The sequence below is a fragment of the Colletotrichum siamense genome, assembly GCF_013390195.1.
Source record: "Colletotrichum siamense strain Cg363 chromosome Unknown KSG_Cg363_contig05, whole genome shotgun sequence".
Taxonomy (NCBI): Eukaryota; Fungi; Ascomycota; class Sordariomycetes; order Glomerellales; family Glomerellaceae; genus Colletotrichum; species Colletotrichum siamense.
The window spans coordinates 255,529-275,744 of NW_023501018.1; the positions used below are offsets into that span (position 1 = coordinate 255,529).

Sequence of the window (20,216 nt, forward strand, 5' to 3'; positions counted from 1 at the left end):
TAATAGTAAATATAGCTACTTCCTCTAGTGAGATTTATTATAGTAGATAGGTATAAACTATAGCTATAATATTAGCTTTTAGGACTATAAGGTAGAATATAGCTATAGTTATCCTATCTACTAAGTTTTATATATTAAAAAGTATTATCTTACTAATTATAATAAAGCTAGCTTTATAGTTAGTATTAATTCTAGCGTTTTAAGGTATACTTTAAGTAAAGCTTTATAGTATAAAGCTTTATAGATTAAGTAAAATAAAATATATTATGAAGTTATAGGAATCTAAGTAGTTTGCTTATAAGAATCTAAGTAGTTTATATAATAAGGAATAAGTTTATAGCTTAGTATAAGTAGTAGCGTCTTAAGTATATAGCTAAGATAAGCTTTTACATAGCTAACTTTATAAGGCTATCTCTACGCAGTAAGTTATATAGGTAAGGCTGTTAACTTTATTAGTAATAAAGCTATTATTAATATAATGCTAAGAGCTATAATAGTATATACGTCTAGCTTAAATGCTTTCGCTTAGCAGCTATAGTTAGGTTTAGTATAAGTAGTTATTCTAGGCCCTTAGGTATATACTATAATCTTCTTACTAAATAAAGTATTAGCTAAAGTACTCTTATTAGATTTATCTACTATAGACCCTCTTATAAGGTAGGCTATAAAACTTCCTTAATATAAGTTAGCTAAAGAGTTTTTAGTTATCTTTATTTAGTTTATAAAAAGGAATATCTTCCTATATAATATTTTAATTATCCTTAATAACTTTATTTCTTTAGAGATTATAATATTAAGTATTTATATTTTAAAAAGAAATTTAAAAAAAAGTATTTAAGAATAATAAAATAAAATAATAAATTAGTATTAATTTTATAGATAGACATATTAAAGCTATATATATATAATATAGTAAGTTTAAAATAAATACTCTTAATAATATAAAAAGCTAATCTATTATTTCTATATAAATTAATATTAATAATAATATTATAATTAAGATATATAAAATAAATTAAAAATTAAACTAAAAAGGATATTAGCTTTTATTTATTCTAAATAATACTTAATATATTTAAAATATTTTTATTTTAAAAATATTTATATTTTCTAATATATTTCTATTTTTACTTCTTAAATAATAGATTCTTATTAATTTTTATTAAAGGAATTCTAATTAAAATATTTCTTTATTATAGCTTTCTTAATATATAATATCTTTATATTTAGCTAAACTTATAGTTAGTAGATTTAAACTTATAGTTAAGATAAATTCTTAGGATATTTTTAAGCTTTTTAAGTATATAAGTTTTAAGAGTAATCCTCTACTATTTTCTTTTTCTCTTTAATATTAAATCTAACTAAATAACTTAAGATATAATTATTATAATAATTTTAAAGATTATTATAATAATATTATAAGTATAAACTATAAATATATATTAATAGTAATATTATTTAATTAACTTTTTAGTTAAAAAATATAAATATTTAATAGTAATTATTTCCTTAATAGATTTTATTTTATTTTTAATTTATTTATAGTAAAGAGGAAAAGAATTATATATTAATAAAATAAATAAAATATTTCTTTAATCCTTCTATATAAACTACTACTATATATTATATATAATAATTATAATTAGCTATTATTACTATAATAATAGTTATTACTTTATACTTACTTATAGAAAGTATATATAATTTATATATTATATTTTCTTTTTAAAATTTATTTTTTCTCCTCTCTATATTTTTTTCTTCTCTCTAATATATTATTATTCTTAACTTTGTTTTATATTACTTTTTAATATAATATTTTTTACTTTTAAGTTTTATTATAATATATTAACTTTTTTTTCTTTAGTTATATAAGAATATTAAGCTTTATTATATTTATTAATAAAAGTATTATTATAAATATATTTATTATACCTTTTAATCCTTAAAATAAGAAGTAAATATTTAAAATCTATATTTAAAGTAGTAGCTATAAAAAAGCTTATAAATCTAAGCTTAATAGTAAATTTAATTATTATAATTCTCTTTAATTATTATATTACTAATATCTTAAAATATATTTAATCTAAGAGATTAAATAGCTTTAAATAATAATAAATAACTTAATCCTTAAAGCTATATATACTTAGCTTATTAAAGAAATCCTTAATACTTTTTTCTTTAGGTTTATAGTTAAATATTTCTCTATTAATACTTTTAAAGTAATTTACTATTTTTCTAAAGACTTTTTAGTTATAACGTTTATTAATATATTTCTCTTACTTTTCTTTTTAATTCTTATTAATTAGTTTCTAATAATAAATTATATAGCTTTATATACTTATTATATTATTATTAATATTATTAACTTTATACTTATTAAATAACTATATTTAATATCTTAAAATCTTAAAACTATTTAGCTAAATATAGAAAATAAAAATACTTTTAATAATAAGTTTATTATTTTCTATTTAATTTCTTTTTATTAATATTTCTTAAGTTTAATAGAAAAATATTATAGCTAATTAAGAGAGAATAAAAAATATTATTATAAAAGCTTTTATAAATTACTTTATTTTTAAACTTAAGAAGTATAAATACTAATAAGCTAATATTAATAAAAAAAAGCTTAATAAATAATAAAGACTTTTAGATATTACTACTAAATTAGATAGTAATACTTTTAATAATAAAGATATTCCTATAAACTTAACTTCTATTTAATCTAAAATAATAAATAACTTAAATATTAACTAAAAAAATTAAAAATAAAAATATATTAACTTTAAAAATAATATTATAAGAAATCTTTATATTAATAATATTATTAAAAGTATTTTTAGTTTAAAAAAAATAGATCTTAAAAATTTTTCTCTTATTAATTTAGCTATAAAAAACTTTTTTAAAAAAAATATTATTTTATTTAAATATAACTATAAAAATATTATTTTTTAAGATAATAATATAAATAATATTATTTTAAAAGATTTAAATTAATAAAGTATTAGCTTTTAAGCTATAAACTTTTAGGATATAACCTTTTAAGATATTATTTTAAAGGATATTAACTAATAAATAAATAACTAAAAAAATACTATCCTCTAAAATAGTAACTTTAAGAATATTATTTTAGAGAACTTAAACTAAGAGGATAATACTTTTAAAGTTAATAACTATATTAATACCTCTATTAAAAATAATAGTTTATAGAAATCTATTTTTAAAAATATCTTATATAATTCTATAGATAATAATTATAATAAAAATATAGTTATTACTTTATAATAGAAATATATTTCTCTTTCTAAGAGAAAGTTTAAAAAAGTACTTAATAACTATAGCTTAAGTAGATAATTCTTTTCTTAAAAGATAATAATAAAATAAATAATATAGCTTAAGTAAAATAATAGAATATTAAAAATAAAATAGCTTTAATAAGAAAACTAATTTTTACTTTATATTAGAAATAAATATAGTAATAATAAATAAAAGATAAGCTTAAAATTTTAATATAACTTACTTAATTATTATAAGTAGATTATTATAAATAGATTATTATAAATAAATTATTATAAATTAAATTAACTATATACTTACTAAGTATTTTATTACTAAACTTTAATACTTATAACTTATAGGTATAAATAAAATTTTAATTTATACTTAGCTTTATTTCTATTTATATACTTAGTAAACCTATCTACTTATATTCTAGGTATACTTATAACCTAACCTATTTAGGTAAATACTTATAGGTATCTATAGCATAAGTAATTTGAAGCCTACCTGCATATCTTCGTTTCAGGCACCGCCTTAATGTGCCTCCGAGAATACTTGCAGCGTGTACGCTTCAGGCTGGTGGGATCTCAGAAACAAGCGCATGAGTACAATCTTACAGCGGGCGGCGGAAAAGAGCCTTGAAACACTAAGAACAATCTAAGTATTGCCTGCCGGCGGTTGCACACCGGGGTTACCGGGGCCGCTCGGACATGAATCGCATGCCGGACCCACTTGTTCCGGCGCATGTGTCCGGCTCCGACACCGAAGCTTAGCTCCGGATAGAACCCCGCTCACTTGTCCTCCTCGAATGGAAAATGGCTCGGTTTGCTCGGATTCGCATACGTTATTCTTTTCTTCTTTTGAGCTGTTTTTATTCACCTCTGCACGATGTCTTGGCAGGCTGACAGCACCCTGAATCCTGGGCCAAGGCCTTGGGCCCTAGCGGCGCCGTCTCCATGGCTCGAGGTGATTCTGTTCGATGCGGCACTGTCAACGGCCGTAAACACCAGCATCTCTTGCCCCATTAACCAGCTAAATCGTGCCGCGGGTCGTAATCCCTTGTTCCGGTACAGCCTGCTGCGCTTATGGCCATGCATATTTCAGCGTACGCCCGGTGAGGCCAAAAGCCGTCTGGTCACCGAAAGTCTAGACCTGAGATCCCGGACAGCCTGAAGTCACCGAGAGGGGCAGAAACCCTCTTGGCAGTGACCACATGAGCATGTCGTGCGTTGCGCGGAACACGGACGGGTGACCCGTTGTGCTGCCATGCTCTTCGTGCAACTCTGGACTGTGGAGGATTGACTGGTCCACCCAGGGTACGAAATGTGAAGGTCCTGTCCAAGCATAAGGCAGAACACCAGTGTCTTAGAATGCCCCTGTTGCTATTGAAGTCCTCGTTCGGCCAAGACTGATCTACTGAGGAGGTGGGGTCATTGTCATCTCCGCGGTCATAATTATAATGGCGCAGAAACTACCGGTGAAGGAACAAGCGATTGGTACCCAGTAGCAGGTGGCCCTCATCTTTGGTACTCAAACACCGAGGCAAGAAGTCTCAGAGACCTGCTCTGAGCGAGTAAGCTTTGTTTTGAAAAGTCGGGGCTGTATGTATGTCTGAGAGACGTGCTAGCGCTACACAAGCGAGTTGAGCGTCTTGGCTCGTCCCGTCCCGCAGGCTTCACATCGGAGTTTGGTCTTTTCGCGTCATTTTTCGATCCTTAGAGCCATGCTTTGGAGCTAAAAGGGGCTGTACATCGCATGTATGTGAGAGGGATCGGAAGCGAGTGGGAAACGGCCAATTGACGACGCGTGACGCCCTTGGTCTGTTGCCTCCGTCGGAACCCCCTCCGTTCTGTCTTGTCAAGTGGCCATATTTGGATGTTTGTAGCCTGTACTTCGGCAAGCGACACAGCCTCTCTGGAAACCCTGCATCAAATTGGAAAAAGCAATGTGGCGTCCCGGAGGACCGCAAAGATCTCAACTTCGTTCACTTTGAGATTGGGTTGAGGCTCGCAGGGTTCATATCGGTAGGGCGGGTGGAGGAGGGTCAACTAACAGACAAGGCTTGCTCACGTTCAAGGCTTCAAACCAGAAGGTCCCCGGTCCGAAGTTTGTCTAGATTTTCGAAAGGATGTTACAGGGTTCCGAATGAGCAACCCTTTGCAGGGACACGTTCCCAAGTGGGTAAACGCGCAACATCCGGCTTCCGCGAGACGATAGGCACACAGGGGTAGGTGGAGACCGTGGGGCATTCGCGATGAATGTGAATTGTGATTTAGACAATCACAAACTGTCCTATTGAAAATAATCGATCATGTTCGGATGGTAGCATGATTCCACATCAATACTACGGAAAGCCGCAACCGCCCAATCAAAGCATGGAGTTTTGTGAATAGAAGTCTCAGCCCGCAGAACAGATGTTGAATCTACTTGACGACGCACATCCTCAGGCGTCCCCCCTTTGGCCGTCACCCTCCTCTCCAGGAAAGTTTTCCCGCCAGTGTTTTCCGCCAGTATTCCGACACACCCCTCATGGAAGCATCCCGGTGTGGACGCTATGATTACCCATCAGCCTGAGTACCTTACAATTTACTCCAACGCAACAGCACCGCAGCAGCGATGACAGGTAAGACGGAGGCAAGTTCGCCAAGGCCGGCAAACTCCGGTGGGATGCGGGCGTTGACGAAAGCCCCTGAGCCGAGGAGGATGGCAAACAAGTTGTAGACGAAGCTCCAGCCAAAGTTGAATGCAATCCGATGGATGGCCTTTCTGCTCACCGCGATGGCGGTGAGGATACCGGTCAGGCTGGGTCGCATCAGGACAACATCGGCAGCAGATCTAGCCACGTCAGTGCCCGCGTTCATGTGGACGCCAATGGTAGCCTGGGCCAGTGCAACGGCATCGTTAGTGCCATCTCCGCAGAACATCACGACGGGCTTCTTCGGCTTCTTTCCCGATTTGGACACACGGGTGGAGGGTGTGGCTAAGAGTTGCTGAATGTAGTCCTGTTTGTCTGCGGGGTTGCATCGCGAGTGCACATTAGCCTCGGGTATGTTGAGTTGAGAGGCAACCGCCTGTACCGCTCCGTCATCGTCGCCAGAAAGGATGTGGACCGAGACGTTGGAGGCCTGCAGCTTGGACACGGTTGCGAAAGCCTCGGGCCGCACCGAGTCTTCTAGCGCAAACAATGCAACCAACGTCCCGTCGACCGTGAAGCAGAAGACGGTGTATCCTTGCGACAAGAAGGACTCGACAGCAGGATCGGACGATAGACCCAGCCATCGCGAATTACCAGCGCGGAGCTTGCGGCCAGAGATGGTTCCCTCGACACCCTTACCCGTCAAAGTCTTGGAATCGGATACCGGCGCTGGCGATATACCATTCGCCTTTAGGTGGGCGGCAACCGCTGCGGATACGGGATGCTTGATGCTACCAACAAGGCCAAGAAGCAACGATTTCGTCGCTTCTGGATCGCCAGCAACGTACGATTCTTTAGACACACTTAGTTCCCCATGGGTCAGTGTCCCCGTCTTGTCGAAAACTACATGCGAGGTCTTGTAAGCGACCTCGATGCTGTCGGCCGACTTGAAGATGACGCCCTTTTCCGCAGCGACTCCACTGGCGATGACGATCACCATAGGAACTGCAAGTCCAATCGCGCATGGACATGATACGATGAGGACGGTGATTGCGTATGTGACTGCCTGGATCGTTGCTTCGGAGCCGGACTGTTTGCGGACAGCGACTCCAACGGCAATCCATACAGCAAATGTAATTATCGTCAACGTGACTACGACTGGGACGAAGTATGACGCAACTCGATCTGCTATATCCTGTATTTTAGGCTTGGACAACTTGGCTTCATCGACCATCCCGGCGATGTTGCTGATTGTGTTGTCTTCGGGCAGACGGGTTAGGCGTATGTTGAGGGTTCCAGAGCCATTGATCGAGCCTGCAATGACAGAAGAGCCTGCATATTTCTCGATTACTCTTGATTCACCCGTGACCATAGACTCGTCTAGCTCAGACGAACCAGAAATGACTGTGCCGTCGGTTGGAATGCGAGACTCGGGAGCAACTCGGAAAGTGTCTCCATACTGAAGCAGTCGAGAGTCAATTTCCTTTTCCTGGCCCGAGGTGTCGATGATTGTCGCTGTGGACACCTGCAGAGATCGGATGGAAATGGACTCAACGGCCTTCTGACGAGCCAGCGCACCAACGTATCTGCCAACCATAATGAGAGTGACGAGGAGTGTGCTCGTCTCAAAGAACTCCCCGGTCGACAGAGGCTTGTGAGAGACTAGATAACCAAACGAAACCACTGAGAAGATGTATGCGGCGCTAGTACTCAGTACAATGAGCAGGTCCATCTCGATCATTCTGGAGAAGATCAAGCTCTTGAGTGCTGTAGGATAGAATGGTCCAGCAATAGCAATTTGAACAATAGTTGCCAATGCTAAAGAAGCTGAACCATAAGCAACCTCATTATCCGGCAAAGGTGCCCAAGCCATCACGAGAACCGGGACAGTTAGGACGATGGAGAGCAAAGTCATCATCCCAACATGGCGAACATGCTTGCCGCCCGCTTCAAGTGTCGGGTCGGCTCGAGGGGGCGCAAGTTCCATGGGACTGCTCCAGCCTTTCTCAACTAGGTCTCGAGCCCCAACAACCTCTGCATCAAACTCGACGTGAACAGTCTTGCTGTCAACAACGCGTATGTCTGTGACCCCCGCCGGCCATGGCTGGCTGATCAAATCCTCTGGTCGGCCGACGGATAGGAGGTCGATGCTGGCCCCCTGGCTCGTGATCTTCTCGCATTTGAACTCTGTCGTTCGCTCGAGATGCTTGATGACATCGTCCGCTGAGCCAACTCTGACGTCTAGATCGAACTCTGCACGCGCAAGAACAAGACTAGTCTTGAGATTTTTGATTGCGTCCACGGTGGCAAGCGTTCTCTTGAGTTTGGTCTCGCAACCCGTGCATGTCATGCCCGAGATACTAAGAACGACATGCTCTGTTCCAGACACGCCCCTCTCAAGGTCGTTATCGTTGGTGATGTTTGCACCAGACTTGCAGAGAGGTTGGGAAGCGGCAGGCGGATCCCCATCGCCACAACAAGAATCCGCACAAGAACCAACAATGCTCGGGGTGTTGTTTGCGGCACAGCATTCATCAGCGCACCCTCTGCTTTTAAACTTTGGACTTGCAGACCGACCTGCCCTTTTGGTCCTGAGACTTCTGTTGGTTGTGCAGACCGGTTTGCTCGGCCCTGATACGCAACAGGAATCAACTGAACTGCGGGTCCGAAGCGAGGTGATCGATGCTCGTTTCTTTTCGACAGACGAACGATCACGAGGCGCGCAGCATGATTCTTGACCGAGAGCGAGGAGGGCGCGGCAGATGCAGCCCAAGGCTTCAAGCCTTGCCTGATAGGTCTCGCGAACGGTACGGGCGTGGCCACGGCATGGCTTCCCGTCTTTTCCCCCAGTGCAGCCTTCCGCTCCTGATCGAGCTACGAGCCGTGTCAGTCGCAAATAGATTGAGGTGGCGTGCGTATGACTCACTCTTTCTGTTGGAACGCTTGCCGCTGGTACACTCGCGTAGAGCGAGACGATCAATGCAAGTCGAGTCGCAGCAAGGAGAGGTCTTGCCTTCACAGCAGCTAGGAACCTTCTCCTCCTGAGACTTTGGGGCTGGGGAGGAGCAGCATCCCTTCTTGCAATTCTCTTCAGCCTTGGCAACCAGAGCGCAGCAGTCATCCTCGATAGCAGTCAAAGTGCCGCTTGGCTGGACGGGCTTGCTCTCTCGGATTGTCTCGCAACATCCCTTGTTGCAGTTCTCTTCAGCCTTGACCTTCGAACCACAGGTTTCGTTTGGCTTGCTCGTGTTGTTGCGAACAACATCGACAATTCCACTTGCATCTTTGACGGAATCACCACAGCAACCCTTCTTACAATCATCTTTGGGTGTGACCTCATTAGCGGAGGCAACATTGGTGTTTTTGATGGTGTCGTTGCCGCAACATTCCTTCTTGCAGTTGTCTTCAGCTGCAGTGTTGGAAACGCAGCAAGAGTCGACAACTTTGGCAGCCGCAGAGCTTGCGCTTTTCCCATCATTGCTTTGTTCCATGTTGACAGTGCCACAGCAACCGTCCTCACAATCGTCTGCGGCATTCGATTGCTCGGCATCGCAGCCATCTTCATCAGCAGCGGTTGAAGAGCAACACTGATCCTGGCAGCTCTCACTGAGATCCGTGGGATTGACTTCACGGCTCAAGGTTGGCTTGTCGGTCGCAGAGCCGCAGCAACCTTGAGTGCCGTCTCCATCTTTCAAATCTTCAAAGTTGTCGATGCTATCTCCGCCATCGCCCTCTGCAATCCGGTCCTCTGCAACGGTGAGACTAGTGTTCGTCCCAGGGAGGGCAGCTGGTCCGGGGGTCGGGGCTGGATCCTTAGGCGGACCACAACAACCCGATTCGCAGGGCATATTGAGAATTCCCGCGTCAATGCGCACGCGTCAAATGAGGATTCGGTTTCTCGTATTCGACAGTCTTCTGATGGGGTTGAAGCCGAAAAGCAGGTTCACAAAGTGGCCTCTCCGTCCGTCTGGAGTGTTTCCGGTGGACGGCGGGGATGACGACTCGGACGCGAAACCTTAAATAGCGGACTTATTGCTCCACTAAAGCTTCGAAGCAGACGATCTAATTGGACACCGCATGCATCTCCGGTTCCGGAGTGGAGAAATAGGCCGCCTCCGAGATTACCAGCTATGTGATTGTCTCAATCCTGTTCCATGAGGATCCAATGTCGGGGAAACTCTCGTTGCAAGGGAGACTGAAAGGGAAAAAATGACTGAGGATTTGGAGGCCACATTGGGAATGCCTTCGGCGAAACTTGCTGGCTCTAAGACTCGACTCCATTACATACACATGAACAGTGTGAGACAAGATGTCCATGTTTTGCAGGGAACAACTTGTGTTCTATTCTAATTTTTATGATGTATTGTTAACTGCAATTCTGGATTGTAAGAGATACCTGTAGTCTACTCCATGTTTCTCTAGTTGTGAGTTGCTGATCTTTGCTCCAAGTCGCCACTGCCACTCCTAGCTACTATCATGAAGTCTCGGAACAGGTTCGAGACTTGAAGAACTGAGGAAAGATATCTCGAAGTTCCTCCAAATTTTGAATCTGATGCCGTGATGCTGCTTTCGAAGGCATCGGGAGCCCTCTCTCCAGAAAGTGAACCGCTGTCCAGCCTGCCTTCTGAGCGCCGACGCAATTCCCGTAAGAGTCATCTGTGCATCTGTGTCAACGTGGAAACGTCTCTGAGGACTCATCATTGATGGAGGCCATACCGACGAAGTAACAATCCTGAACTGATTCCACCCCAGCTTCCTTCATAGCCTTTAGGAACATATTCTTATTCGGCTTGCAGATGAAGGGCACTTGCGAGTAATCGCAGTACGTCAACCCCTCAAAGAGATTCTCGACTCCAAGAATCCGGATAACTCTTTTAGCATGAGTCACGTAAGCGTTCGTCAATAACCAGAGCCGAACTTTAGAGGTATCGACATCTTCAAGCAGCTTTCGGAGTTGAGGATCAGGCTTCAAGATGTCCTCCAGAGGTAGCGCGTCATCGACCTGGGCGTTGTACTCTATGGGATCAATCTTGTGGTGCCGAACCAAGCCCTCGATGGAGTGTCCATAGTCCGTGTGGTACTGGTGATGTAGCTTTACTGCCTCCTCTCGAGTGAGAGATAGGTGCTTCTCAAAGTAGTCATCGATCAAGTCGGAAACCAGGTCAAAGATCTTAGCATCTAGCTGAACGGTTAGCTGCGGGGTTTATTCCCACTCGAAAGGCTGTACAAGACACACCTCTCGAATATAAACAGTTGTCGATGTCGCTGCATGGTGCACAGGTTAGCAACGAGTTCACACGGCCGGTATTCATAGTGTTCGATGGTGGCTCACAAGAAGAGGACTGGCTTCTGGGGTTGAGATCCCTTGCTCAGGTCTGCCTGCGAACCCATCTCGTGCACTTCACGACCTCGTGGACAGTATGCGGTGAAGATCCCCGAGCGATCGGCAGGCCCGTCCAGGCCGTTCGAATTCGGCAAAGTTTTTGTTGAGATAGAGTTCGTCCGGACCGCCTAACCATACATAAGCGCGGCTGACATCGGTGAAACATCGACGTCACCGTCGTTTACCCCACACCTTGCTGCGCAGAAGACCTCCGGGTGCGGAGAACAGCGACCAGACAGGTTTGCTGACCAGCAGCTCACTGCACCATGATATCTCCCTCTGCAACTTCGATATTTCTCTGAAGCAATGTCCTGATTGCTGAAGTAGCATGTGATGAGTTCGCGCTGGATCGTGGTGAAATCGTGTAAGTGCGACGCGGCATCGGCGCCGCGTGGGAGGATGCATCCGGCTGGCCGCCACCATGCAGGTCGATTCATGAACTTCGGCATTGGCGACGACGGTATATTAGTTTTCAGAGATGTGGAAAGGGCTTTTCAAGAATAACTGTCTCTGGCGATTATCTTGTCTCCCTTCTTCAAACAACACCATGCCTCGCTTGTAGCATTCCACACAAACTCGACGGTTCTCTCCAGTCCTGCATCATCGTCCGATGTCCCTGTCGAACTAAGACACGGTGATCTAATCGCCACACCTTGTTCACTAGCTTATCTGCTGTCCCTGTGCCGTTCTCACTACCAACGTCATCCGAGATAGACCTCTTCATCTCGCGTCTTGGATAACGAGCGTTGGTCATGATCCTTTCGCAACGCCAGCGAACATGACTTCAATAGATGCGCGGCCATCCGCAGATAGAGCGCATGAAACCAGCAATGGAAGTGATTCTGAGAAGACGAAACCGACGCAGAATGAAGACTCAAAGCAGCGAGAGGATCACAGCCCGAAGACCGGAGGAAGCACGGATGGAAGCGACCTCGAAGCCGGTGTTGAGCAGGTGGAGGGCGTCCGAGACACGAAGAAGAAGAAGTTCAGGGTCTCAAAATTCTACAAGAAGTACAGGCTTCCGATACACATTGTCATATGGCTGGCATGGACGGGGTGAGTAGAGGTCAATTGCATTACACGTCGTCGGAGGTGTTGAACTGACATCACGGGCGAAAAGATGGTGGATCGTCGGCCTCATCTTCCATCGGTCAGACAGCCTTGGATGGCTCAAGCCGTTCTTGGTGTACCTGGCCATCACCATCCGCATCATCACACTTTGGCTCCCTGCTGCCTCGGTCATGATCCCTCTGCGCTTCATCTGGCGAAACACGATGTTCAGGGCGTATGACATGACGCCGCAAACGCTGCATAAACCAATCGCCGCCGCGATCACTGTGGCAGTCTTCATCGTCGGCGCGATGATTCCTGCAGAAGTCGGCGACAACACCCGTGCAAGTCGGGCGATCTCACTCTTCGGCCTCGTCCTCCTGATCGCTCTCCTCACGGCCACATCCCGAGACTGGAGGAAGATTCCATGGCACACCGTCATCGGAGGCATGCTCACCCAGTTCCTCATTGCCGTGTTTGTCCTGAAGACGAGCGTGGGATATGACATCTTTGCCTTCATCTCAGAAATGGCAAGGACACTCCTTGAGTTTGCTAAGAATGGACTCAGGTTTCTCACGGACGACGAGGTCCCGACGAAAACCTGGTTCCTCATCAGCGTTGTCCCGCCAATCATCTTTTTCATCTCTCTAGTGCAGCTGCTATATCATTGCGGGCTGCTCCAATGGTTCATCGGAAAGTTCGCCATCTTCTTCTTCTGGACCCTCCGGGTTTCCGGCGCCGAAGCCGTAGTAGCCACCGCGACCCCGTTTGTGGGGCAAGGAGAATCGGCGATGCTCATCAAACCCTTCATCCCGCATCTGACCCTCGCCGAGATACACCAGGTGATGACCTGCGGGTTCGCGACGATAGCTGGGTCGGTGCTGGTCGGGTACATCAGTCTCGGCCTCAACGCGCAAGTCCTCGTTTCATCGTGCATCATGTCGATACCTGCGAGCTTAGCAGTGTCGAAGTTGCGATACCCGGAGACCGAAGAGACCATCAGCTCGGGCAAGATCACAGTCCCAGAAGACGAAGACAAGGCTGCCAATGCCCTACATGCGTTCGCGAATGGGGCGTGGCTGGGAGTCAAAGTGGCTGGCATGATCGTCGCAACTCTTCTCTGCGTGATCTCGTTTGTCGCCCTCGTTAATGGCCTCCTCGGCTGGTGGGGGAGGTACTTGAATATCAGCAACCCGCCGCTGACGCTTGAACTCATCCTCGGATACGTTTTCTATCCGGTGGCATGGTGCCTCGGGGTGCCGAACAAGGACCTTCTGGTCGTAGGCGAACTCATCGGCATCAAGATCATAACAAACGAGTTCCTGGCTTTCAAGTCACTCTCAAGCAACGCCGAGCCATACGTCTCGATGTCACCTCGCTCACGGCTCATTGCTACGTATGCATGCTGTGTAAGTTTATACCTTTCATATCGGTAACGTTTCCATCTCACACATCACAGGGCTTCGGGAATGTCGGCGCCCTCGGCACGCAAATCGGCGTTCTCTCTCAGATCGCGCCCGGTCGTGCAGCCGACGTCTCTAGAGTAGCCGTCTCCGCGTTGTTTTCAGGTATCCTGTCGACTCTGACTTCCGCCAGCGTTGCTGGTATGTTGTACACGGGATAGCGCGGGAGATGGGGTCTTTGTGGTTTTACTTCCTAAACGCCAGATACCCAAGAGAAAGTCACGGGGCTTAGAGGCGAGCAATAATGGAACAAGAATATCTTCGCATGCCACTCGGAACTGCTGGATCAGAGTCTACCCTGACAAACATGGCTAAGTCTGTGCCAGGCTAACTACAGCTCTAGTGATCTTCGTCCGGCATGGCGTCGCTTCCTCCATCGTGTAACATTGCGCTTCGAGCACGGCAGCAGACGGCAGCAGCCTGCGACTGATGGGATTTTCATGGAGCCTGAGACTGATAAGGCATCACGGGCGAATAACGACAGTTCACCATCGCAACAAACAGCCTGGACACTAGTTGAGTAAGTCCAGGCGATCTTTCCATTCGCCCTGGTATCAGTCGGCCCAAGACTGCTTGGGCCCACGGCGATGGTGTGTACTTGTCTAGCCACGGCAACCAAGATCCCAGCCAGCATCCCACTCCCGATGTATTCCATCTAGACTTGTCTCTTTGTCGAAGTCTGCCTTGAGAATGGTTCTGTGTTGGAGACTGAAAACATCGAAGCCTGAGTGCTGGATTCAAGAGCAAGCTCTCGGGCGAACAACACCATTCTCGCGATTGGGCTCCAAAGTGCAGCGTTCTGCATGTGACTCAAGGTCCCTTCCGGCATCAGACAAGTGGCCCTGCATAAAGATCGACAGTGAGGCTCACCGGCGACAGCAAGAAAGCCTCACATACCAGCGGCTCTTTCAGCTGAGCCGAGTGAGTCGCCGACTTGAAGTAGCCGCCCGGGGGGGTTGCAGCCGAGACACCGAGCTCACTTGAGCTCTCTTTCGATGGAACGACACATGACGCTGATTCCATTGGAAATTGCACTTTGATTGCGAATGTGGTCGCTGGACTTGAGAAAGACATACGCTTCTCGCGGCCTCCGCTGTTGTGTCCAAATTCCTCACGAACCAGGCCTCAATGCGTCGTCGTTGCTTTCTCCGCAGCATCCGCAAGACCGGCGACGGCATCTTGGCTTTCCTCCCTTTCCCCTCCCCCGTACCGTTACCCCAGATCGCTTGCACGTTTTCAATCAATCCGTCTCCTATTTTTCACGTAATGAGATTCTTCTCGGGGCGGCTGGTGCCAAAGTGACAACTGTCCTGACCTTCAGACGGCCAATGCGTGGAATGGCGTCAGAACGGTTCCGCAACGATGTGAACCTCTTACGAGAACATTACCCCATCGATTCCATTCTTTACCCCGTTTCCCCAACTGTGCGTCTCTGTCCGTGGAATTAAATCAAACGCCACTGGACGCTTGGAAAAGCTTGGAAAAGCAACCACGGACCGGCGTTAATATCATCTTGCATTTGCACTGCCCTGTCTGGGGTTTGATCTTTGGGGGCGTGACAGCTTCATGGAGAGGGGGAAAGCTGGAGACTGGGGTAAAGGTCCACACTCAACTCTGAGGGGACATGCGCGGGGACTGGGACAGGTACTGGCAGGCATCGCGTCGCATCACATCCCACCGCATCGACGGTGTTGCTTCACATCACCGCTGAACATGAGGCGACGGCGACGGAAGCGCTAGAAAATGCATGGAAGCACGCTATCTTAGTGTCTGACAGGGCTTTACGAGGGAGCAGCTTTGGGTTGGACCGGCAAAGAGCCCTAAGGCGCAGGGCAAACTCAAACATTCACGAGGGAGACGTATGACTGCCCGTCGGTAGCCGAAGAGGTCTAGGCTTGGGGGAAGATTGATGGTGGTGGTGGAGTGGTACCCAAGCCGGCGATGGCTTCATCCAGTATTGGTTCTCTGTCCTACACATACAAGCGTAGGGCAGTTGAGGGCAGTAGTCAGAGAATAAACACCATTCATGAGAAACATCGAAGAGAACAGAAGGCGCATCGCAGGGCAGGCTCGGGAAAAAAGCCTGCTACATGTTTACAACGTCTTCACCGATGCGACAAACCTTCGCGGAAGAGCCGTAAACTCAATGCGGCTCGAGATCGCGTTGATAGTCGATCAATACCACATCACGTCTCCGAGTAGCCGGGGCCAAGACCATGTTGCCAATGTCCAACGCGGGCGCAACATACGAATGCGATGGGGAAGCGATGAGCAGGAATTGACCATGACTTGACTGCCTGTCAAAAATACCTCATCTAACAGAGTCTTGGCGAAGTTGGCCCGGGTCGCGAATGGCGCAATTCCAATTTTCGTCTTTCCATCACCGCCCAGGCACTACGCTGGAAGCGCCGGAGCGGAGGCCGTTTGTTATCGACTTCGGGATCCCGAGTCTTGGGTCGTGGAGAGAGACGCGCGCACATCGTCCCGGCACTGGGGGACGCCTCGCGGCACCACACCGTCTGGTGGTCTGGTTGGCGGTCGCCGGTCGGTCGGTTTGTGGTGACTAGATGGAATTCGTCATGAGCCTAGGCGCCCTGGAAGACGGAGACCAAAGGGTCCTCAACCGCCAACGGCCCCTTCACCGACGCGCGAGCATCACCCCTGACGCTCTGCTGGAGAGGGGCCAACCCAGTGGTTGACCCGCTCAAGATCCCAGATCTCGCACCGCCGGATGGACGTCGGGAATTAAACGTTGGGTCTGTTGAAATGACGAACTGGCGCGTCTTGAGTCGACTGTCGGCAAAGTTGTCTGCCGCTGAATACTGGAGACGAAATAGAATGCCGCCGTGGAGGATCGTGATGGAGGGGAAGATGGAGTCCGTATACCGTTCGGTTGACGTGGAAAAGACGCATTGATCGCCAGGCATCATGAGCGATGAACGACACGTTGTGATGGCAGTGCACTTGGCAGACCTCGACTAACACTAACTACCTGTGATGGCCTGGCGCATCGAGTCTCGATGAAGCCGTCATGGTTTTCTCGGCATGCTAACCGACCCTGCGAGGTCCTCGCCGGCTGCATATGAGAAAAGCCCAGGCCACCGTTGCATCGCGTCTTCACGTTTTGCCCGTCTACAGAGCGCAGCAGAAGGCTGACAGCTGAGCTGGAACCTGCTCCCCGTCAGCCCAAGCTGGTGGGAATATGTATGTGTGTACGCCAGCGCCAGGGCAGACGCCAGGCGCCAGAGGTCCCGACATATGCAAAATCAGACGATGGGCGTGGAATGTGGGAGAGGGCTACACACCCATTGGGAATGGCTCCCGCACGCCAAAAGACGCCAACTGATTCGTAAAAAAAAAACATGAAGGGCTAGCAGGGGACACGCATTCGGCCATGTGTCCGTGTCAGCGACGAACGGTAGGGACTAGGAAAACTCGAAAGCCACCTGAAGCCAACGCCGGTCCGAAGTTACAAACAGTACCAACAGTTGTGTGCGTGTTTGCTTGCTGTCGAAACATTCCAGCCATTGACTTTTGTCAGGAGTAGACAATCTGCCCGAGGCCATCGCAAGCCATCCGGAGTGGCCCTTCGGCAGTCTAAGCCAAGTGCGGTCAAGGGCGAGGATAAGCTCGGCCAAATCCATGCTCTGAATGCCCACTCGACTGTGAACAGGGGAGGGGGCCCGTCATGTGGAGGAGATAAGGACCTGCTTATTTAGGCCAGAGATAAACGTCTTGGCGGGGAGACGATGGACGCCTCTGAATGGACGAGGAGAAGCTGGGAAAGTGATGGGGGAGGGGCAGGCAGGGAAGATGGTGGCAGGGTGGCGGAGCTGTGCGAGGTGAGAGACGCATCCTTCGTTTCTAGAACGCAAAATGGAATCCTCAGGGACGCTGATATTATCAATTCATGTTAGTGGCAGCGGGTGATTAGGGCCCTCAAGTCATGTACCGCCATCAGCTGGACACCTAACAGTTTCGCATAACGAGTACGTACGACATAGATGCTGTGTGCTCCAGTTGGTTGCACGAGTCCAGTCTCCCTCTCTTTGCTGCTGTGTTTTGACGGTGAATACAAACATCGTGACTCGAGCACCTAGTCCTAGATCTAGACCCGCGAGGCTCTCGCAAAGGACCCTGAGATATGAGCTGAGGCTGCTGGGCATTCTTTCGGTGAGACAGGCCGGGAGAGGCTGGGAGGCGCCCAATCGCGGCCCCTACATCTGCCAGGCGTTTCTGCCCTTTTAGTCTGTGTTGAGCAACAAGCAATGCCTAGCTACGGGATGTTCGAGGCCACAGGAACCACCAAGAGATGGACAAGCCGCTCGTGCAGATGCGCCAGGGCACTTTTCCACCGCCCCAAGCTTCAGGAATCAGGGCCAATGCAGCCACTTTGGCAGACGGCTCTAGCCTAGGTGCCTATGTAGTGAATGGCCTGGTCCTCTGTAGCCTGCAATTGTCCGTGTCAGTTTACTTACTTTCAGCGGCAATGTCACTGGATGAACGGGCACGCCGATATCTATCATGTCTCGTGAACCTTTCCTAGGCGACCCCTTGTTGCTAGGCCAGGTCTTCCCAGCAGCAGCAGCAGCCGCCAAAGGACCCGATTGAGTGATGAGAAGCACTGAGCACTGAGCACTGAGCAGCGAGCGAGCAGCCTTTCTGGGTCAGAGCGTCTGGGGCATGATTGGCAAGATGCTGAATCGTGGCTGAAATATGCCCCCGCAGATTGCCCGAATGAACTCGCATCGCGTGAGCTCTCTATCTCTTGGCTCTCTGTGAGTTGCTGGAGATGAAGACGGTGGTCATGGTGGTGTGTGGTGTGGTGGAGGAGATGGTCCTGGCAACACAACACAACACACCCCGAGGCACTGGAAAACTGCATGTTGGAGGTGCGCCTTGTCCGGGTCACCCACGCCTCTGCTACTCTAGAGGGATACCTTAATTCACAGCTGTGATTGCTCTGGCAGGTAGGCTTTCTTCTGTACCGTTTCTTGTTGTTGCACGTTCAGCTGCGCTTCCTGGCATCCGCGCCAGGCTGACGAAATATCCCGTGTCTGACGGGCGGATTCGCGTGGTTTCAATGTGACGGACCGTCTTGGATTAGCGGACAAGACAAGGTTGTTTTCGCTGTTGGAGCCACTAAATTCTGCGATCAAGGAAATCTAGCGAGGAAAAAACCTTCAATCGTCTTCATTCAGTTCGCCCCAGAGATAAGCATCGCATGGTGTCAGCAGCAACTCAACACGCGACAGGTCTCTTTTTTGTGCAAATTTTTCTTGTGATGTTCCCATGGATAAAATGGCAATTCCGTGTCTGCGGGCGCTGTTTGCAGCTCTTCAGCAGGGCACTCCGAATGCGTGCAGCAAGGCATGGAAGGAATCTCTTGCATTCGCCCAATGTCTTGGTGTTTTCTTGGTACCACCGATGGCTGCCCACCCTCGGCCAGGAGTCCCAGGATCGTCTGGATTGTCTCGCGGCTCCAGGTACTTTGAGTCTTGGTCCTTTTGCTTGTCCCGTCTAAGCTTCTCCCAACTGTCCGTATCACCACGCCAACTTCTGCTGTCGAGACTGGGCAATCTCTAGGCATCTCAGGCACCGCAGCCGGGGTCGTCAGCTGCAAACTCACGACTCGCGCTCGGCGGTCGACGATACTTGGCGTTAACGAGTGACTTTGTCCGCCAAGTACCGCCGCCATCATCACTCGGAACTCTCGAGATGAACAGTGACAGCGCCCCCAACTTTTATCACGCCCACCCCGCACGATCAAGTTTCTTACGCTCTTCTCACCTGCCGTCAGTGTCGTCCGCCAAGGCTGAATGGCGTTGGATGCGCACCCAATCACCGTCAGAGATATCTGCAGATTACACTACACACGACAGACTCCGAACCGTTTTGCCTCTGCCGCCATGATTGACCGTAGCCACCGAAGACCCAAACCCTCTTCTCTTCATCCTTGTCTTTGACCAGTGACCACCACCTCCATTCGCCTACCGTACCCCTGCCACGACCCCATCTCTCTGAGCTCTGTCTCCCAGTGCGGTCTAGCTGCTGCCAGACGCCATTCCTCCAACCCGCTGCCCATTGGCAATGGCAATTCCCCCTCATGCTCGCGAGAACCCTCGGCCGCCGCTGGCCCAACCGCAGGCCGCAGAGAAACGGGGAGGGGAGCTCACTGAGGAGACACATGGAGACACAACAAGGGGACGTACGCACGTCGCACGCTGCTCACTGTGCCTCCGGTCTGCCTGCTCCAGTCCCCACACTGAAGAAGGAACCGCGAGCTCGGTGCGGGACACTGATTCCATAACGGGGAACATGAACACGACCGGGCCAACCCCAAGAAAGAACCCACCAGAGATAGAGATACCGCAGGCAAGCAGCAAGATAGCAGCCTCCCGCG

At 46.9% G+C, this 20,216-nt stretch overlaps 3 protein-coding genes across 3 annotated transcripts; 1 reads left to right on the forward strand and 2 right to left on the reverse strand.

The window, feature by feature from the left end:
- Positions 1–5,861: 5,861 nt before the first annotated feature.
- Positions 5,862–9,765, reverse strand: PCA1-0 (P-type cation-transporting ATPase; the record flags this gene model as incomplete). Its single annotated transcript, XM_036639571.1, has 3 exons — positions 5,862–8,348; positions 8,627–8,791; positions 8,950–9,765. The coding sequence occupies 3 exons, from the start codon at positions 9,763–9,765 to the stop codon at positions 5,862–5,864; spliced, it is 3,468 nt and encodes a 1,155-aa protein (XP_036494151.1).
- An 821-nt stretch (positions 9,766–10,586) lies between these two features.
- On the reverse strand, positions 10,587–11,308 carry SDT1 (Suppressor of disruption of TFIIS; the record flags this gene model as incomplete). The annotated part of the gene is made up of 3 exons (XM_036639572.1): positions 10,587–11,095; positions 11,154–11,182; positions 11,250–11,308. The coding sequence occupies 3 exons, from the start codon at positions 11,306–11,308 to the stop codon at positions 10,587–10,589; spliced, it is 597 nt and encodes a 198-aa protein (XP_036494152.1).
- A 770-nt stretch (positions 11,309–12,078) lies between these two features.
- Positions 12,079–14,197, forward strand: SLC28A3-1 (Solute carrier family 28 member 3; the record flags this gene model as incomplete). The annotated part of the gene is made up of 4 exons (XM_036639573.1): positions 12,079–12,356; positions 12,421–13,759; positions 13,810–13,954; positions 14,157–14,197. 4 exons carry the CDS (start codon positions 12,079–12,081, stop codon positions 14,195–14,197), a joined length of 1,803 nt encoding a protein of 600 aa, XP_036494149.1.
- Positions 14,198–20,216: the final 6,019 nt, after the last annotated feature.